General features: G+C 47.7%; 1 protein-coding gene across 1 annotated transcript in view; it reads right to left on the bottom strand.

Annotated features, from left to right (window-relative positions):
- Positions 1 to 16,215, bottom strand: part of Vwf (von Willebrand factor) — a 137,544-nt gene that overhangs the window by 95,754 nt on the left and 25,575 nt on the right. The window contains exons 7-10 of the mRNA XM_042274144.2: positions 7,506 to 7,722; positions 5,877 to 5,999; positions 4,926 to 5,037; positions 3,769 to 3,815 (exon numbers count right to left, since the gene is read on the bottom strand). Of these exons, the coding sequence (XP_042130078.2) occupies positions 3,769 to 3,815; positions 4,926 to 5,037; positions 5,877 to 5,999; positions 7,506 to 7,722 (499 nt within the window). The remainder of the gene's footprint in view (positions 1 to 3,768; positions 3,816 to 4,925; positions 5,038 to 5,876; positions 6,000 to 7,505; positions 7,723 to 16,215) is intronic.

The raw sequence follows: 16,215 nt of genomic DNA, 5'->3' as shown, positions 1-16,215 counted from the left end.
TTCCACTTCTCAGTTCCCACACTCAGAACTCTTTGCTCTAGGCAGCCTTCAAAGTGGCCATTATGTTTGGGGATTTGTGGCACAGGGATCCATGACTAACACACTTTCATCTTTGTCCAGAACCAAAGCCCGGTCCTCTATGCCTAAGATACACAACGCAGCCCCTCCAGGCTCTTCACAGAAGCCCTAGGCTGCTCTTTCCTTCACTTGGAGAGCAAGGCATGTCCCCTTCCAGAACCTTCCCGCTGATTCCTCCCCTCAATAGTTCTTGCTGCTTATCTGAGAGATAAGACAACCCCACTGGCCACAGGACTGTGGCCAGGTAGAGGGATAAGCCTACATCTGGCAAGCACGGGAGGAGGTGCACAGAATGATAGGAGGGTCAAAGCAGGGCTTGGAGGATGAGACAAGATCTCAGTAGCTTTGCAAGCAAAGCATGAAACCACTCCATAGACAATAAGTCAGGGCTGGCTACCTGCCCTTCCAGACATCAAGAGGCTGTCTTGAATCCTCAGCAAAGCTCTTAGAGATTTTGAACTGAAGACCATGGGATTGTATTGTCCAGACCAGCCAGACTTTCATGGATACAGTGTATAGTATACTCTAGTAGTAGTTGGGGGAATGGGTGAACAAAAGGATGGTAGATAGAAGCCCCTCCCTGAAGTCACTGATGTTAGGACTCTCACAGCTGGGAGTCAGTCTGAAGAAAGCACAGCCAGCTAAACTCCTAATTCTGTCCACTGTGGCTCAGGGCTTATGCACTGGGTGCTTCCGGTTTAGCTATGGGAAGGTTCAGATGTTGCAGGATATTTGATCACATTGTGTGAAAGGTGCCTTCTGATTGGTTTAACAGCGAGGTAAATGGCCATGCTGTTTGATGAACTATCACCTTTCCTAATCAAGAGGCCTCTCTTGTTTAAACCTAATCATCAATTTTGAATTCATAGCTTCCTGTGGAAACAAAGGCATAACCTCTCCTCCAATGCAACACATTTTCTGACTCCCATTCTAAAGTTAAGGCATCCTTAAAATATATAATCTAGTTTCATTCAGTAGGTTTTTTCCCACAATCTAATATCTCTCAGCAGTTATCACTTTTTTTTTTTTTTTTTTTTTTTTTTTGGTTTTTTCGAGACAGGGTTTTTCTGTGTAGCTTTGTGCCTTTCCTGGAGCTCACTTGGTAGCCCAGGCTGGCCTCGAACTCACAGAGATCCGCCTGCCTCTGCCTCCCAAGTGCTGGGATTAAAGGCGTGCGCCACCACGCCCGGCCAGTTATCACTTTTTATTCATTAGCATTTAAAAATTTTAAAGTCAACAAAGCACCATACAGGATCCAGATGCCCTGTGTATTTCCCATCCTTATTTTTTTATATTACTTTATTCTTCTTTAAAGATTTCACTTTATTATTCATAAAATATTCATTTTTAAACTATTTATTTGTTTTTATGACTGTCTTGCCTTTTTTTTTCTTTCTTCAGCATCTAAGCACATTTTTAAGCATTCTGTATCTGTTTAGAGGTCTGTACCAATTTTTTGTTCTGGACCTGACTTTTTATACACCTGCAGCCTTCTCTGACTACATGAGCCAAACCTTAACCAGCTAGGCTACTTCCATGGGGCTCCACTTAGCATATGGCACTGGTGGTTTGCTCTGCCCCTGACCAGGTGTTTTACTTAGCACACCAGAGGTTCAAGTACTCTTTGAACAGCAGAGCCTTTTTAAAGAGCCATACTTCTGTATGTGGCGAGCAGCGGGCTCCATGTCCAGGACCTTTCTCGTCTTTCTCAGACTATGTTTGGATATATGGGTTGGGCCTCCACACTGGATGCCAATTGTAGTAGTACTTTCTTGTCAGGACCACCAGCCCCCAAATAATGACTCAGAGACTTATTATTAATTATGAAAATTTGGCCTTAGCTTAGGCTAGTTCTTTTAAATTAACCTGTTTTTATTAATCTACATTCTGCCATGTGGCTTTTTTCCTCTCTTCCATGGGTATGTCCAACCCCCTCCATGGCTCACTGGCATTTCCCACACACCTCAGATTCTTCTCCAGGTCCTCTCTCTCCCTGGAAGTTCTTCCTGCCCTCTCCTGTCTCCTGTCCAGCCATTGGCCATCTGGCTCTTTATTAAACCAATCAGATGGTGCCTTTCACACAGCGTGATCAAATATCCTGCAACATTCAGACTCCTACATGGGATATGATTGTGCTCAAATAGACCAAGACAGCATTTTCAAGAGTAATTTTTTGTGCTTTCTGCTTTCTTCTAGGATTACCCAAAAGATACAAAGGCTAGTTGACCATTCCTGGGCTAAAGCAATTGATCTAGCTCCCATTATGTTCCAGAATTCTCCCAGTGTGACATGTATTACATAAGGTTCCAAATGACCCTAAAGCCTCTAATCTACAGACCTCACATGAGTCCAGGTATCCAAGCCACTTCTGGCCTACCTAAGTCTAGGGCCAGCAAAGGGAAGGACAGGTAGAGGATCCAGCTGACGGTAAGCTTGAGTCCTGCCTCTGTCTCTTAATATTTTTGTGACTTTGAGAAAACTCCTTAACCTGTCTCTGTCTGTTTTCTCCTTTGCAGTGTGAAAACACATTGGACTTTTCTCACAGTTGTAACCATGAGGGAACATGAAAAGCCCTTAGCACAGTGCCTAGCATATCAAAAACATCACATGGGTGATCACAAAGGGAAACGTCTGGAGTCATGAAGGGTGAGGCAGAGGGAGCTGTGAATGGGCAAGGTTTGCAATAAACAGAGCTGAGGCTACACAGGTAAACGCAGAGGGCTGAGGATATAATGCAGCTTCCTAAGCAGTTTCCAGATGGGTAACTAGGAAGTGGATCCTTTGCTACCCTAGTTCTCCTAGCATTTGGACCATACTGTGGTCTGCATATCAAACATTCCAGAAAATTCCAATGGAACTCATGAAAACACTCTCGAAAGCTGCTTTTGCTAAAAAATCATTGACTTCCCACTTGTGCCCAGGAGGTAGCTAAGGGTGGGGAAAATGCTGGGCATTGATCTCTGCCTTCCTGGTGTCTGTCTCCTGACTGTGGCTGAAGGCACAGAGCTACGTCATTGCCAACCTTTCCCCTTGAGTCTCCTAGATTCCTGGAATAACAAAACCTCCCGGGACAGAACCCCTGGCAGATGAGGGCAATTATCCACGAGGGCCAGGCTGCACCTGCCTCAGAAGCAAGCATCTTGTAGAAACCGGATTGATCCCCTCAAGCGACATTCATGACAGCAGTAAGGACTTCTTGGGAAGACTTGGGGTCATGAACTCCTTTATTTGTCCCTCTTCCGAGTGTTGCTTCATTGAATAAGTCTCCGTTCTCTACCTTTCACTCTTATTCTGTTTAACTAGTGTACAGGAGCTACAGAAACCTGCTTTTGCTCTAAAAAAAAAATCAAGCCAAAAGAATTGTTGGAACCTCCTTCTTCCTCTTGATTTTCCAAAGAATTTCTCTTCTCTTTGCTTAGTCAGCCCTTCTCAGGTCTCAGAGCTCAGCAACTTAATCCCCAGAGCAAACAGGAGTTGGGCAGGGCAATCTACTCCCACTTCGACTGCTGTGGGGGAGCCAGCATGGCCTACAAGTGAGCAGAGGGCACAGCTGAGATCCGAAGCCAGAGCTGAAGTCAGGAGGTCTTACAAAGGGGTCACTCTCTGTCTGCTGTGCTCTGGGCTCCCTGTGCAGCAGGGGAGGGCACGCCTCTCCACAGAGAAAGGGGAGAAAAGGAGTACACAGCCTACCTGGGCATTCTTCATTGCTGCAGATCCACAGGCTGTTTCTGCAGATACTGTTGGGCAAAAGAGGCTCAGGTCATTGGTGTTGTCAGGAGGGCACCTAACTAAATTAACATTCACCACAGATAGCGCGGCCCTCCCCAGACAAGGGATACAGAAAAAGAGAAGGGAATGGCGCCAGAGCAGCCTTTAAAAGGTTAACAACGTGGTACAGCACATGGCTTTGGCCACAAAGGATCCCTGGAGATATCCTAAAGGGGAAGAAACTAAAGAGGAAAAGAAAAGCTAGACTGTTCAGTGGCCCCGAAGATCTGTTCTGGTAGTCTTGTTCCTCTCCCTATGTACAACAAGTAGGGGACACAAGAAAGACCTGTGAAAAGAGGTGAGCCAGAGCCAGGCTGGACAGTGGAGGGGGGACCCCTGAGGCTCAGCAGGCACTAGAGCAGTGGTCCTCAACCTTCCTAATGCTTCAACCCTTTCATACAGGGGTGACTGTGTACTTCGTTGCTACTTCCAAACTGCAATGTTGCTACTGCTATGAATCGTAATATAAATATCTGATATGCAGGGTATCTGATATTTGACCCCCCCAAAGGGGTAGCGACCCATAGGTTGAGAACCACTGCACTAGAGGCCCCAAGCAGGGAAGGGCTGGAGGCGGGACAAGGTGCTATTTCCTCCAGTGTGCAGAGGACAGTGAGCTGATGTGCAGAGCTAGTCTTGAAGAGATGCTTGAACCAAACAGGGACAGGTGCCCAGGCTAGGACCACCTAGGCTCTAGAACACAGTCCGAGGAGTCCCTACTAGGGGATTATGCTTGCTATCACCCAGGAGACAAAAGATTTAAGGAGAGACGCTGTGTGCTTGATGTAACATAACCTCTTTGCAGAGGACAAGCATCATTTACCAAACCATCATTTGGAAAGAGCTAGCGTTGTCAGCTGCATGGAAAAGATGCGTCCCTCTGATTTCCCTCTAGGCATACCTGTGACATGATCTTTGCATACCACCATTGCCTTCAGCACCTGCTCGGATCCCTCTGCCAACCCCCCAGCCCCTGCTCTCAACCCAGGCCAGCTTCTGGTCCACCTGATCCTGCCCCTCCTGCCCCAGCTTCCCCTCCCAAACCCGCTGGGTAGACCACGCTGTGTAGCCCCAGTTACCATGTGTTGCAGTCTTGAGAGAGGGAGGTGCCAGGAGGGTACCGCTTCCCAGCATGCACACAAGAACATTCGGAGCTCTGCACACAGCGGCCTTCATCCAGGAGCTCTCCCTCTGGGTTCAAGGGCATCAAGGCAAAGATCTCAGCACTGTCATCACCATTATTCATCCCCCACTTCTAGAATCCCATGGGTAATCAAAAGCTTAGTGCTTCTGAAAAACTACAACGTACTACGATGTTTATCCCTGATGGACTATGAGGATGGGAGATATCAACCTCCATTCTACAGAAGCAAGAATGGGCCAAAGAGCTTGCTGGGGTTGTCCAGTGGAGAAGCCAGTGAGCCCGGCCTTCTTCTGGGAATCTCAAAGAACTTGCATGATGCAATGTGCATGAGTGTGCTGGGTCATTTCTCTCTCATTGCCTACAGGATTGCGTGGCGTCAACAGTTTTGTTCCACAGCATCCAGTAGAGAAGTCGTGAGCCTCAGGACTTCCTACTCTGCATAGCTGAATACAGCTTGCGACCGTCACTCACAGTCTCCTGGCCAGAGACTTTCTAACGCAAGTCCTTCTCAGGGGAGCGCACAAGGCAAACCCAGGACACAGAAGACCTTTCTCCCAGACTGGAGTCCTGAACCCTAACTGAAAAAACAAAACCACAGCTCAGATCAGGCCAGGAGCTCCCTGAACAAAGTCACTGTGAGGGCTAAGACCACCCTTATTTCCCTAGACACAGAGCTTTGTGAATACAGTACCACGGGAAAACATAAATTCAAAATAAAGACCAGTTTAACCCTGAGCTTTTTGCACAGAGACTTTAAAAAACAGCTAAATAAAAGATCTCTGATTACAGCCATGGGGGCCAAACACAAGTGGCCTTCATCCCTCTGCCCAAAGCCAAGGGCACTGGCAGGGCCTCAGGTTTGCAGATGAAGAGGGTGGTTTATTACCAGGGCAGGCACAGCCGTCCACACATTGCTGCTGACACACTTCATTGATAGGCAGGCTCTGGCAGGTTCTGGTGCAAGGGGACACGCACTCCTTATACTCCATGCCAGCAGGGCATGCCGGGTCTGAAAGACAAATCAAAGAGTCTCCCCAGGCAGTTCACCAGCACGGCAGCTTCCAAACCGTACCGCAAGTGCAGCCAGCCTGGCTCCTCCGACTGTCCACTCCGTTCTAGGGCCCCAGGGGCCATCCCCAGCCACCAGCCCGTGGGCCTGAAGCCAGCATTTCCCTGAAAGAGCATCTTCCATTTTGCAAGGTCCCCACTAAGACTGGGCCAGCCACCCCTGCCTCATGGCTATCTGTCCTCCATTCTCCAGGAAGAAAGCTTGGGCATCTTTTGTCTCTAAGTGTTCTGTGACTTTCTAAAATTTTCTCAGAGTAACACCAAATTCTGAACTAAAAAAAAATAAAAATAAAAAATAAAAAATAAATGGCTTCCAGGGACCAGCAACAAACTAACACTTCCTCCTCTGAGAGCCCCTCTTCCTCATGATATCGGCTCCCACCAAATGTCACCTCATCCCCAGCTAGGGCACATTCTACCCATGCCCGCTTTGGTGGCAATCATTTATATCCACCGTTTTACTGGGCTGCCTTTGAGCTTTATTGCCAAACTCTCTCTCTGTTCACCCCATGGCGCACACAGACCCTCGTGGGCAAGGCCTGGCTGGCTCTCCCCAAACAATTGTCTCCAGCTTCTTCAAGACCATCTCTCAGGCATCTCCTCCGCCCTACCTTCAAAGGTCTGAAAGGACAGCCACTCCCTTGGGCAGGGGAGGCGACAGCTCTAACCCCCATCTTCCCACACCCCCACAGCAGAGGCGACGGGCAAAGCTGTTTGCCAGATGGTGAAACTCCAGTGTGCAGAGTCAATACCAGCCGGGCCCTGTGCCTCCTTCAGTCCACATTATCTGCCTAATTATAGCCAGCCAGCTGTCCGTCGAGTGGCTTTTGATCAGGGCGGTGAGAGAGCAGGCTTTTGCAAGGTGACCAGAAGTCTCTATTTAATCACGGTAATTTGGAGATGGTGACAATGACTATGGGCCCCGTGAGATTTAGAGATGCCAACGGGGTGTTGTAAGGCAGGATGGAAGGAACAGTACGCACCGTGCCTGGAGGCCGGAAGGATGAGTTAATAAAAGGGAAGGCTTAATGAAGGCTTTCTGGTCTCTCTGGGGCCACCCCACATGCAGCTGAGATAACCTTCTACCTCAGGAAAACCGCGAGGACAAACCCTGAGACCTAAGCGCCTACTGCGTTGAAGCAGACTCAACTGTGGGAAGTCACGGGGTACGGAGAGGGATGTGGCAAGACACAGAGGTAGGGCCAGGGCCTTGGAAGGCTTGCTCAGCTTCCACTCGGACCATGAGGGAAGGGACTCCCCTGCTGGCCCGTGCTCACAGGACCAGGTGACAGCACAGAAGCCATTCAGGACACCAGGGCTCAGTAGACACCGGCTGGTGGCAGTGGTGCGAAGGTACACATCACACACAACACAGCTCCAACACATCGAGTGCCACCACCCCAGGACAAACAGCCTGTGCCCGGCGCAGGGCAAAGCAGCAACTTACGACAGGCGCTGTGGTCCGTCCAGCTGTACAGCACCATCCCTTCCTGGGCGCAGGCCCGCGCATACTCAAGGAGAGTGGGGCATGCGCACTCCGGCCCAGTAGTGCATGAACACAAAGTCTTCTCGCAGAGGGCCACGAAAGGCTCGGGATCCACCAGAGGGTGGCAGCGGGCGAACACCGAGGCACTTTTCAGTAGCTGGCACTGCTCCCACATGGCCTGCGGGGAAAGAGGCTCTTCAGCATGGCCAGAGGAGGTCCTGGCCTTGGCCATATGCTCACTTACTGTCCCTCTGAGGATGGCACTAAGGGAAACCAAGGTTGTCCCTTCAGGATCCAGCAGGTGCTATCTACAGCGTTACGTCCATCAGTCCAAGCAGAGGAAAGACAGTGGCACACGCCTGTGAGGTAGACCAAAACTAAGGTCAAGTGTCAGACAGGGCCTGGAAATGGACAGCCTGAGCTCTGCACGAAGCCACCTCATACCTGACAGAAAAGCAAGGAGAGGCGTGGGCATTGAGCTCAGGCTTGGACTGTGCAGTTTTAGGATGGAGGCAGTGACTTTTCTGTCCTGCCCTGGCCACCTACCTTCCCTGATTTTAATCATCTTCATTACCAAATAAAGGATCTAACAAAAGGAGGTTGGTTGTATTTGTAAAGTTTCCTGCACCTCATCCCCATAGATTTAAAGACAGTAGACTGGGGTGGGACTCAGGAATACATTTTCTGACATATTCCCCAAGAGACTTTGGGAACCAATAGGATCAGCTCCCATTGGCAATAACATATTTAAAAGCCTATTAAATGCCTGGGCAGTGATGGCATATGCATTTAATCCCTGCACTGGGGGGGAGGGGGGGTAGAAGCAGGAGGATCCCTGTGAGTTTGAGGCCAACCTGATCTAAGAGTGAGTTCCAGACAGCCAATGTTACCTTGTCTTGGAAAAAGAAAGAAAGAAAGACAGCGTATTAAATATCTCAAGACATGCTGTGCCAGGCAAGGCTTATTTTGGGTTCCCCTCTGTTGATACCCTCAACTCAACCTACTACACAAGGCAGGAGGTTTGGAATCGTCAGTCCCTTCTTCTGCTGATTTATTAGTATAAACATGCCGCATGTTTTACTTACAAACATCTCTGCAGTCTGTGTTTTAATGATTCCAAATGCCTGCTGCTGGTTGTTGTTTTGATTTTATTTTTTTATTTTACTGTAACTGTCTCTGTAGCTGGGGTACCTCCAGCCATGGATGGCATGCTTTAACTGGCAGCTTTTTACTCTTAGTATCGCATAGACCAGTGATGTATATTAGATTCAATGATGCCTTCAGTGTAATACAACACAATGCTATGGATAAAACCACAGTTTGTTTCATGCATAATTTCTTTCATGCATATGCATGCCTATGTCAGCAGCTAGTGAAAAGACTTACAACCTTCAGCTAGGAAGAAAAGAGCATGAGAATATATAATAAAAATAGCTTTATAGAGTTTTTATAGCTATATAGAGTATATAATAAAAATAGCTTTATATTATAAAATACATACTATATATTATACTGAGCCAAGGGTGCTAAACTAGAGGCAATCAGTGTTTTCAAACAGGATAGTAGAAAGGGGGGAAATAAATTGCTAGTTTTGAGGAGAAGAAATTCAGAGAAAACCCACGTTTGTCCAGAGCAGGGAGTCAGGCCCGAGGGCCTCCGCTATGTGGCACCAGGGGAATCCCAGAGGTAAGAGAAGTCTGACCTGCATACCAACAATCTCAAGATCCTTCCTAATACTAAGGACACTCTGTGGTACTAAGGAATCAGTGTCCTGCTCACAGCAGCCCTGTGCTGGGGCCGTGCATCTCACCTGGACTGGTCCATTTGGAGTCCACAGTGAGAATCAGGCAAGCAGAATATAACGTCATATGGTGGTATTTTATTTGTACTGAAATGTGATTTTATTTGTATGTTAATAAATAAAGTTGCTTGGGGGTCAGAGCTAATAGCAAGCCATAGCAGAGCTGGGCATTCATGGCACATGCCTTTAATCCCAGCACTTGGTAGAAGAACTAGGTAGATCTCTGTGTGGTCAAGGATACAGCCAGCATTGGAGACACAAGCCTTTAATCTCAATACCATAGAAGACCTGGAGGGCTGTACATACAGGCAGTGAGGAGGCAGTCATGTGTTTGGGTTTACAACCAATGAGAAAGCAGAACAGAAAGACTATATAAAGACAAACACACTGGAAGTAGGTCCTTTTTCGGAGAGGTCTCTTGGCTTAAGAGGCTAGCTGCAGCAGGCGGGTAAGGCTCTTAGCTCTGATCTCTTGGCTTTCTTCTTTACATTGATTCTATGTTTCTTATTTAATAAGACAGCTGGTTACATCTATAACGTCACAATTGTGACATAACCACAGTAAGCCCTGGGTCCCCTGTGCATCTTAGAAAAGCAGCTGCTATTGGCATGGCCTACTAAACTACAAACCTGCAGGTGATGAGGGTGTGAGCCGGCCACAGCAGCGACAGATACCCTGCCCCTCCCTATCTCCACCTTCCTCAGTTCCCTCCTGTTGAGTCAATGTCACTGTGGCCACTCTCTGGTAGTGGGGACTTAGATTAATAATTAGCTTGCCTGGTGGAAAGGGGTATCCTTGGGTGAATAGGGATAACAGTCTTCATGCTACTTCATGGGTTGCTATAGAGATGTCACAGTACCTTGTGGATATCGTTCTGTATAAATAAAACGCTGATTGGCCAGTAGCCAGGAAGGAAGTATAGGCGGGACAAGCAGAGAAGAGAATTCTGGGAACAGGAAGGCTGAGGCAGAGAGACACTGCCAGCTGCCACCATGACAAGCCAGATGTAAGGTACCAGTAAGCCACAAACCATGTGGCAACTTATAGATTAATAGAAGTGGGTTAACTTAAGATAAAAAGAGTAGATAACAAGAAGCCTGCCACGGCCATACAGTTTATAAGTAATATGTGTCTGAGTGGTTATTTTATACGTGGGTTGTGGGACTTCGGGGGCTTGGTGGGACCTGGAGAGAAGCTCTCCAGCTACAGTACCTGCCCCCAAATAGACCATCATGAATGAAGATACTTTTGGGGATGCTCGGGCCAGTTGGGTCTCAGCTACATGTGTCCTTCCACTAGCCACTTTGGGTATTCTACCTAAGGAGAAATAGATTTCCAAAGTTGGTGACCAGAAAGAGTGACAGGGGCTGGCTGGCCTGCCTTGGCCTCACTCACCTTCCACAGCCCCCGAATTCAGGTTTAGGCTCATGCATGTACCAGTTGTGTGAACCCCAGCTTTCACATGTGGGATGTGGAGGATGATCATAGCTCCTACTCTAAATCTGCACCGAGTAGTGAATGGAATCACACACGTCAGAGATTCATCCCAAGAAATGGTGACCCATGTCATCATCTATCTTGTGACCACCAGAGAAGTCCCTTCTGTTCGTCTGTCTCCACCATGGCAAGCAGGTTTCCAGAAGGACAGGACACTCTTGTCCCTTTTCCCATTTCTATATACCTGGACCATATTGGGATAACGGTCACCATGACAACATTATCACTTCTCTGGTATCTTGGGTGCTCCCTGGTAAGCAGAGGGGCAGCTTTTGTTGATTTCTTATTTGGGAAGGTCATGATTCTCCCAAAGTAGCAAAGAGGTGAGTTGAAGCTCAGGGAAGGAGACTGAGGTCTGGGTCTGTTTCCATTCTGCAACACTGTCTGCTCATAAAAACACTGCTCAAGGAACAAGGTCCGGGCTCTCACAGAGGGCAGCTGACAGTGTCCAGCTGCTCAGTTCCTGCCTGCTTGTTTTCCCACCCACAGCCCAGAGTTAGAAAGAGAAAAACAAAAGAAAAAAATGAAAATTGCCAGACCATGGGAACCTATAGCCATTGCCGTCCCGGCAATGCTCTCTGTCAAGGGCAATTGCTCTACACCACGGGACCAGCTCTTGCCGACACAGTGAGGATGAACTAGTAATTGTCTCCACACAGGACACAGTAGCACCCAAAGAAAGAAAAACTGCAATTCAGGCATCCTCCCTGCCTGGAGTTCTGGCAAGCCAAGGCCAGCCTGGCTCATCTCCCATTGGCCCAGGTCAGTCTTGTCCCAGATCAAAGGGAAAATGGGAACAAGACTCCAGCTTATTTCCTGGGAGGTCCCTGGAGGTATTAAGTGGTTTGTAGAAAGCCACAGCAAGACCGTTGTTTTCAGGTTATTTCACTGCAGGATGGGAGTGTGATTTCTGCAGAAGCTGCCTCCTCCCTTCCTAGAACAAATTCCCTGTGGCACCCGCCTGAAATCTAGCTACAGTTTCTCCCACCACAGAAACAAAAAGAAATGTGGGCTCCCATCTTCTCCTCCAAGCTGCTGCTGGTCACCCCTGACCTCACCTGGTCCACAGGTCAGTGGCTAGGCAGGATTTTCAACCCGTGCCTGCCGCCTCCAGCATGATCCACTTTCACCCTACAGCAGTACCCAGAGGCGTATTTACCTCTCCATCTCAGCCACTCACATGCTTCTCTGTTCCACCTCAGCAAGCCCTGGCCTCTGGGTCCCTAGCACAGCCTCTGCTGCATATAAAATGCAAATCTACGCCGCTGCATTCCAATGTAAAAGGAAACATTCTAGCTCATTAGGAAAGCAGGGGGACCCGGGCCTCCATGACCTGACCTCAACCTCCCCCTCTCATCCCATTCCTGGCCCACTCCAGGCATTACTTGAAAACGCCCTGATGGCTTCTTCTGTTGGCACATCTACTATGTCCAGGCACTGTGATTAGCACAAGGAATGCAAAAGAAAGCACTGGGGTAGATTCTGGCAATCACAAAGCCGGAGGCGGAGCCTATCCCTCACCTGCCAGCAGTTCCTCTCTCTGAGGCCCTTCCTGACTCAGTTCAGAAGGCCCCTTTTTCCAGGAAGGCTTCCTGCAATTCCCTTCTCTCATAGTCCCCTGGATGCCACCACTCACTGCAGTTACCCACTCAGGTACCCTTCTCCCCAGTCCCTCCTACATGATTTCAAAGGACAGGAGCCACACTCTTAGGGTGCAAATGCTGGGCCAAACATAGCAGTAATGAATACAGGTGTAAGTCATCCCCAGTCCCTCGGGTGCTCCGTGGGCCTGTTGGCACGCAGACTGAAGGCTTCGTCCCTACCTGGGGTCACCCTCTCAGTGGCGCGGCCTATCATAGCTGGAGGAAACCTGCGGCTGAGATGTCAGGGAAAGCATCCCAGAGCCAAGCCAAGTTTTAGCTGGGTCTGGACGCTGTGTAAGGACTGAAGGGCAGAAGGCGGGACGTGCTAGAAAACACTGTCCCCAGCCTGGAGTGCTGCTTGGAGGCGGTAGAACCTTCGGGTAGTGGGGTCTAGTGGAAGATGGTTAGGTCATTGGGGATCTGCCTACAAAGAGGAGATAGTAACCTGCGCCCCTTCCTCTCTCCTTGCTTCCTGGCCACCATGAAGCCAACTTCCTCTCAGCCACACACTCCCACTGTGATGCATTGAACTGTCACAAGCCCAAATGACCATGGACCTCCGAAACCACGAATAAAAATTAATGTTTTATTATCAAATTGCTTTTCTCAGATATTGTGTTACAGCGATGGAAAGCTAAGACGCCAAGGAATGTCTCTGTGTACCCTGCCTTCCTTGGACATGTGTGAAGAAAATCGGTGAGTCAGGATGAACAGGCCAGAAGAGCCAAGCTGGAGGCCTGGGCCAGTCATCTCTGGCTCCTGTGGGCCTGCCCAGCCAGAAGCTGCTGACCCAGAGAAGCCCAGCCAGAAGGCTCCACACAACCTCCCTGCCCAGCTCTGCTTCAACCGAAGGCTGACACAAAATACAAACCCTGTCCCTCTTCTACAATTGAGACCCCCTACTGGCCCATGTAAATAAAGCTATTTCAAAACCCTGCAGCTTCCACCAATTAGGCCTTCAGAGACTGGCAGATACTTCTGAAGGACACAATCTTTCCTTCAAAGAAAAAATGTTTATCCTGTCAGTTTGGGATAAGATTAGAGAAAGAAAAAAATTTCCTAGGCCATCCCAGTATGGCAGCATGTGCCTATATTCCAAGCACTTAGGAGGTTGAGGCAGAAAGATGGGGAAATGGAGGCCAGTCTTGTCTCAAAAAATAAATAAATAAATAAATAAATAAATAAATAAATAAATAAATAGGGCCAAGGCAAAGACTCGGTGGATAAAGTACTGGGCATCCTCGGCCATCATGGAAAGGCACAGTGAAACTAATTTGAGATTCTTTGTCACCGCTGTCACAGTGTCATCAAGACAAGAGACGACAGCAAATGCAGGTAAGAACGGAGGGACAGAGAGACAGAGGGACAGAGGGACCCTTCTGCAGTGCTGGCAGGAGCATAAACTAATACAGTGACTGTGGAAGTCAGTGTGAAGGAAGGCTTCTCAAAAAGTTCAAAGAGAACTTCCACATCACACAACTATGGCACTTCAAGACACATACCCAACGGACTCTACCTCCTACCAGAGAGCTATCTGCACATTCGTGGGCATTGCCGCTCTATTCCCAATAGCACAGAAATGGAACTGGCCTAGATGTACATCAACAGATGAAAAAGTAATAAAAATGTGGTGTACACACAATGGAATTATCCTCAGCTGTAAAGAACAAAACCATGAAAATTTCAGGAAAATGGATGGATCTGGAGAGAATTATACATGCACACATAGATATATACCCACATACACACACACATGCACACACACACACACACACACACACACACACACACACAAATATGTATTAACTCAGTCTCAGAAAGGCCAAAGTTTCATGTTCTCTCTCGTATGTAGACCCCAGCTTACAGTGTCAATACATGTGTCTGTAAGTGGGTGAGTGGGAGTGGGAGCCATGAAACTAGAAAGGCGACCACGAGAGGAGGAAGCGCGTGTTCAGGAAGAGGCAGGAGGGCAACGGGACACACCATCGACGCGGAGAGGAGTCAATGGCAGAGGTGGTGTCAAAGGACAGGAGAGGGCAGGGCGCTGGGGGAGAGGAGGTGGGAAGGAAAATCAACTAAAAACAGGTTTTGTTGAAAACTACCATGATGGATACTGTGTTAGTATTTAATAATTAATAAAAAAAATTCAAAGAATTTACTAATTAGGTCAGAAATTCTCAAATTATAACCCCCTACAGACGCCAAGATCCTCCAGGAAGCACTAAGATCCAACATCTCCTGGAAGGCTGGGTTTTATGCTCTCGGCTCTCCTTCCACTGCTGTTTAGTAATCCCTCTTTGATATCTGGCTTAAGAGAAAAGAGCTGGATTCTCATGCTCAAATCTCCTCAAGCCAGGCATCAAAAAAGATTCATAAGCCTGTGAAATAATGCATTCTTCTGCCTTGACTTTTTTTCTGGAATTTAGAGCTACCTTTGTTTTTTTAATAATTTTTTATTTATATGAAATACAATGAGTTTTATCATTTATTTAGTTAATTAATATTTTAATTCTCCTGTTTTAATGCTTAATATGGTAAATATCAAGAACTGTAATTCAAATAAGCAAATAGGATTCCTCAGTTAATTTTTCATCGTTTAAAGGAATTCTGCTACTAAGCAACTTGAAGACCACTGTACCAGTGATGTGGTAACCAGACTTGAGGACCACTGTACCAGTGATATGGTAACCAGACTTGAGGACCACTGTACCAGAGATTCGGTAACCAGACTTGAGGATCACTGTACCAGAGATGTGGTAACCAGACTTGAAGACCACTGTACCAGAGATGAGGTAACCAAACTTGAGGACCACTGTACCAGTGATGTGATAACCAGGCTTGAGGCCTGACTGTACCCATAGCTCAGTCACTGGTCATCAAACCACAGGTTACAGTGAGTCAAGGATTTCATGGTCAGAGAGTCAAACAAAAATTTAAAATATTCACGGCAGGGGGTTGCATCCAAACTAAACATGTACCTACTTTCTTTTCCTTTTCATTATTCTCTATTTTTACTATTCAATGTGGTATGGCTCTTATCTACACAGCATGTGTATGTATTATGTGTAAGAATAATCTGAAATAATTTAGAGCATATGGGAGGGGCTAGCTCATTGGATAAAGGCACTTGCTGCACAAACTGGATGACCTGAGTTTGATTCCCAGAACCCACATCAAGGTGGATGGACAGAACTGATCACTTAGGTGTTCCCTGATGTCCCACATGTGTGCTGTGGCACATGACCCACACATAGACTCTCTCTCTCTCTCTCTCTCTCTCTCTCTCTCTCTCTCTCTCTCTCTCTCTCTCTCTCTCTCTCTGTGTGTGTGTGTGTGTGTGTGTATGTGTATGTGTGTGTGTGTGTGTGTGTGTGTGTGTGTGTGTGTGTGTGTGTGTGTCACTGTTGGAATGTGACTGTGCTGCCTGGAGCTTGAGATGGCCTCTTGGGCCCTGAGCTACAAGTTCCGTCCTGGAGGCATTGAGAAATGAGACAAGAAGGACCCCGGATGCCAACAGCATGGGATTCTGGCCTGGCCCTGAACCTCCTGCCCTGAGCTGCACATGAGAGAGAAAAACACTAACTACAAGCCATTGTCACCTTAAATGTCCTGTCACTCATGGCTGATCTATCCAGGTAGCAACCCTGGCCTCAGATAGTTGCTGAAAACCAAAATGAAGTGATTCGCACTGAGATGGCGAGCAAGAGTTCTCGACTGTTATCCCTGGCCA

This window comes from Peromyscus maniculatus, chromosome 3 (genome assembly GCF_049852395.1).
Source record: "Peromyscus maniculatus bairdii isolate BWxNUB_F1_BW_parent chromosome 3, HU_Pman_BW_mat_3.1, whole genome shotgun sequence".
NCBI classification, from domain to species: domain Eukaryota; kingdom Metazoa; phylum Chordata; class Mammalia; order Rodentia; family Cricetidae; genus Peromyscus; species Peromyscus maniculatus.
Note: the sequence above shows the minus strand (reverse complement) of the source record. Positions and strands in the feature narration are given on the sequence as shown.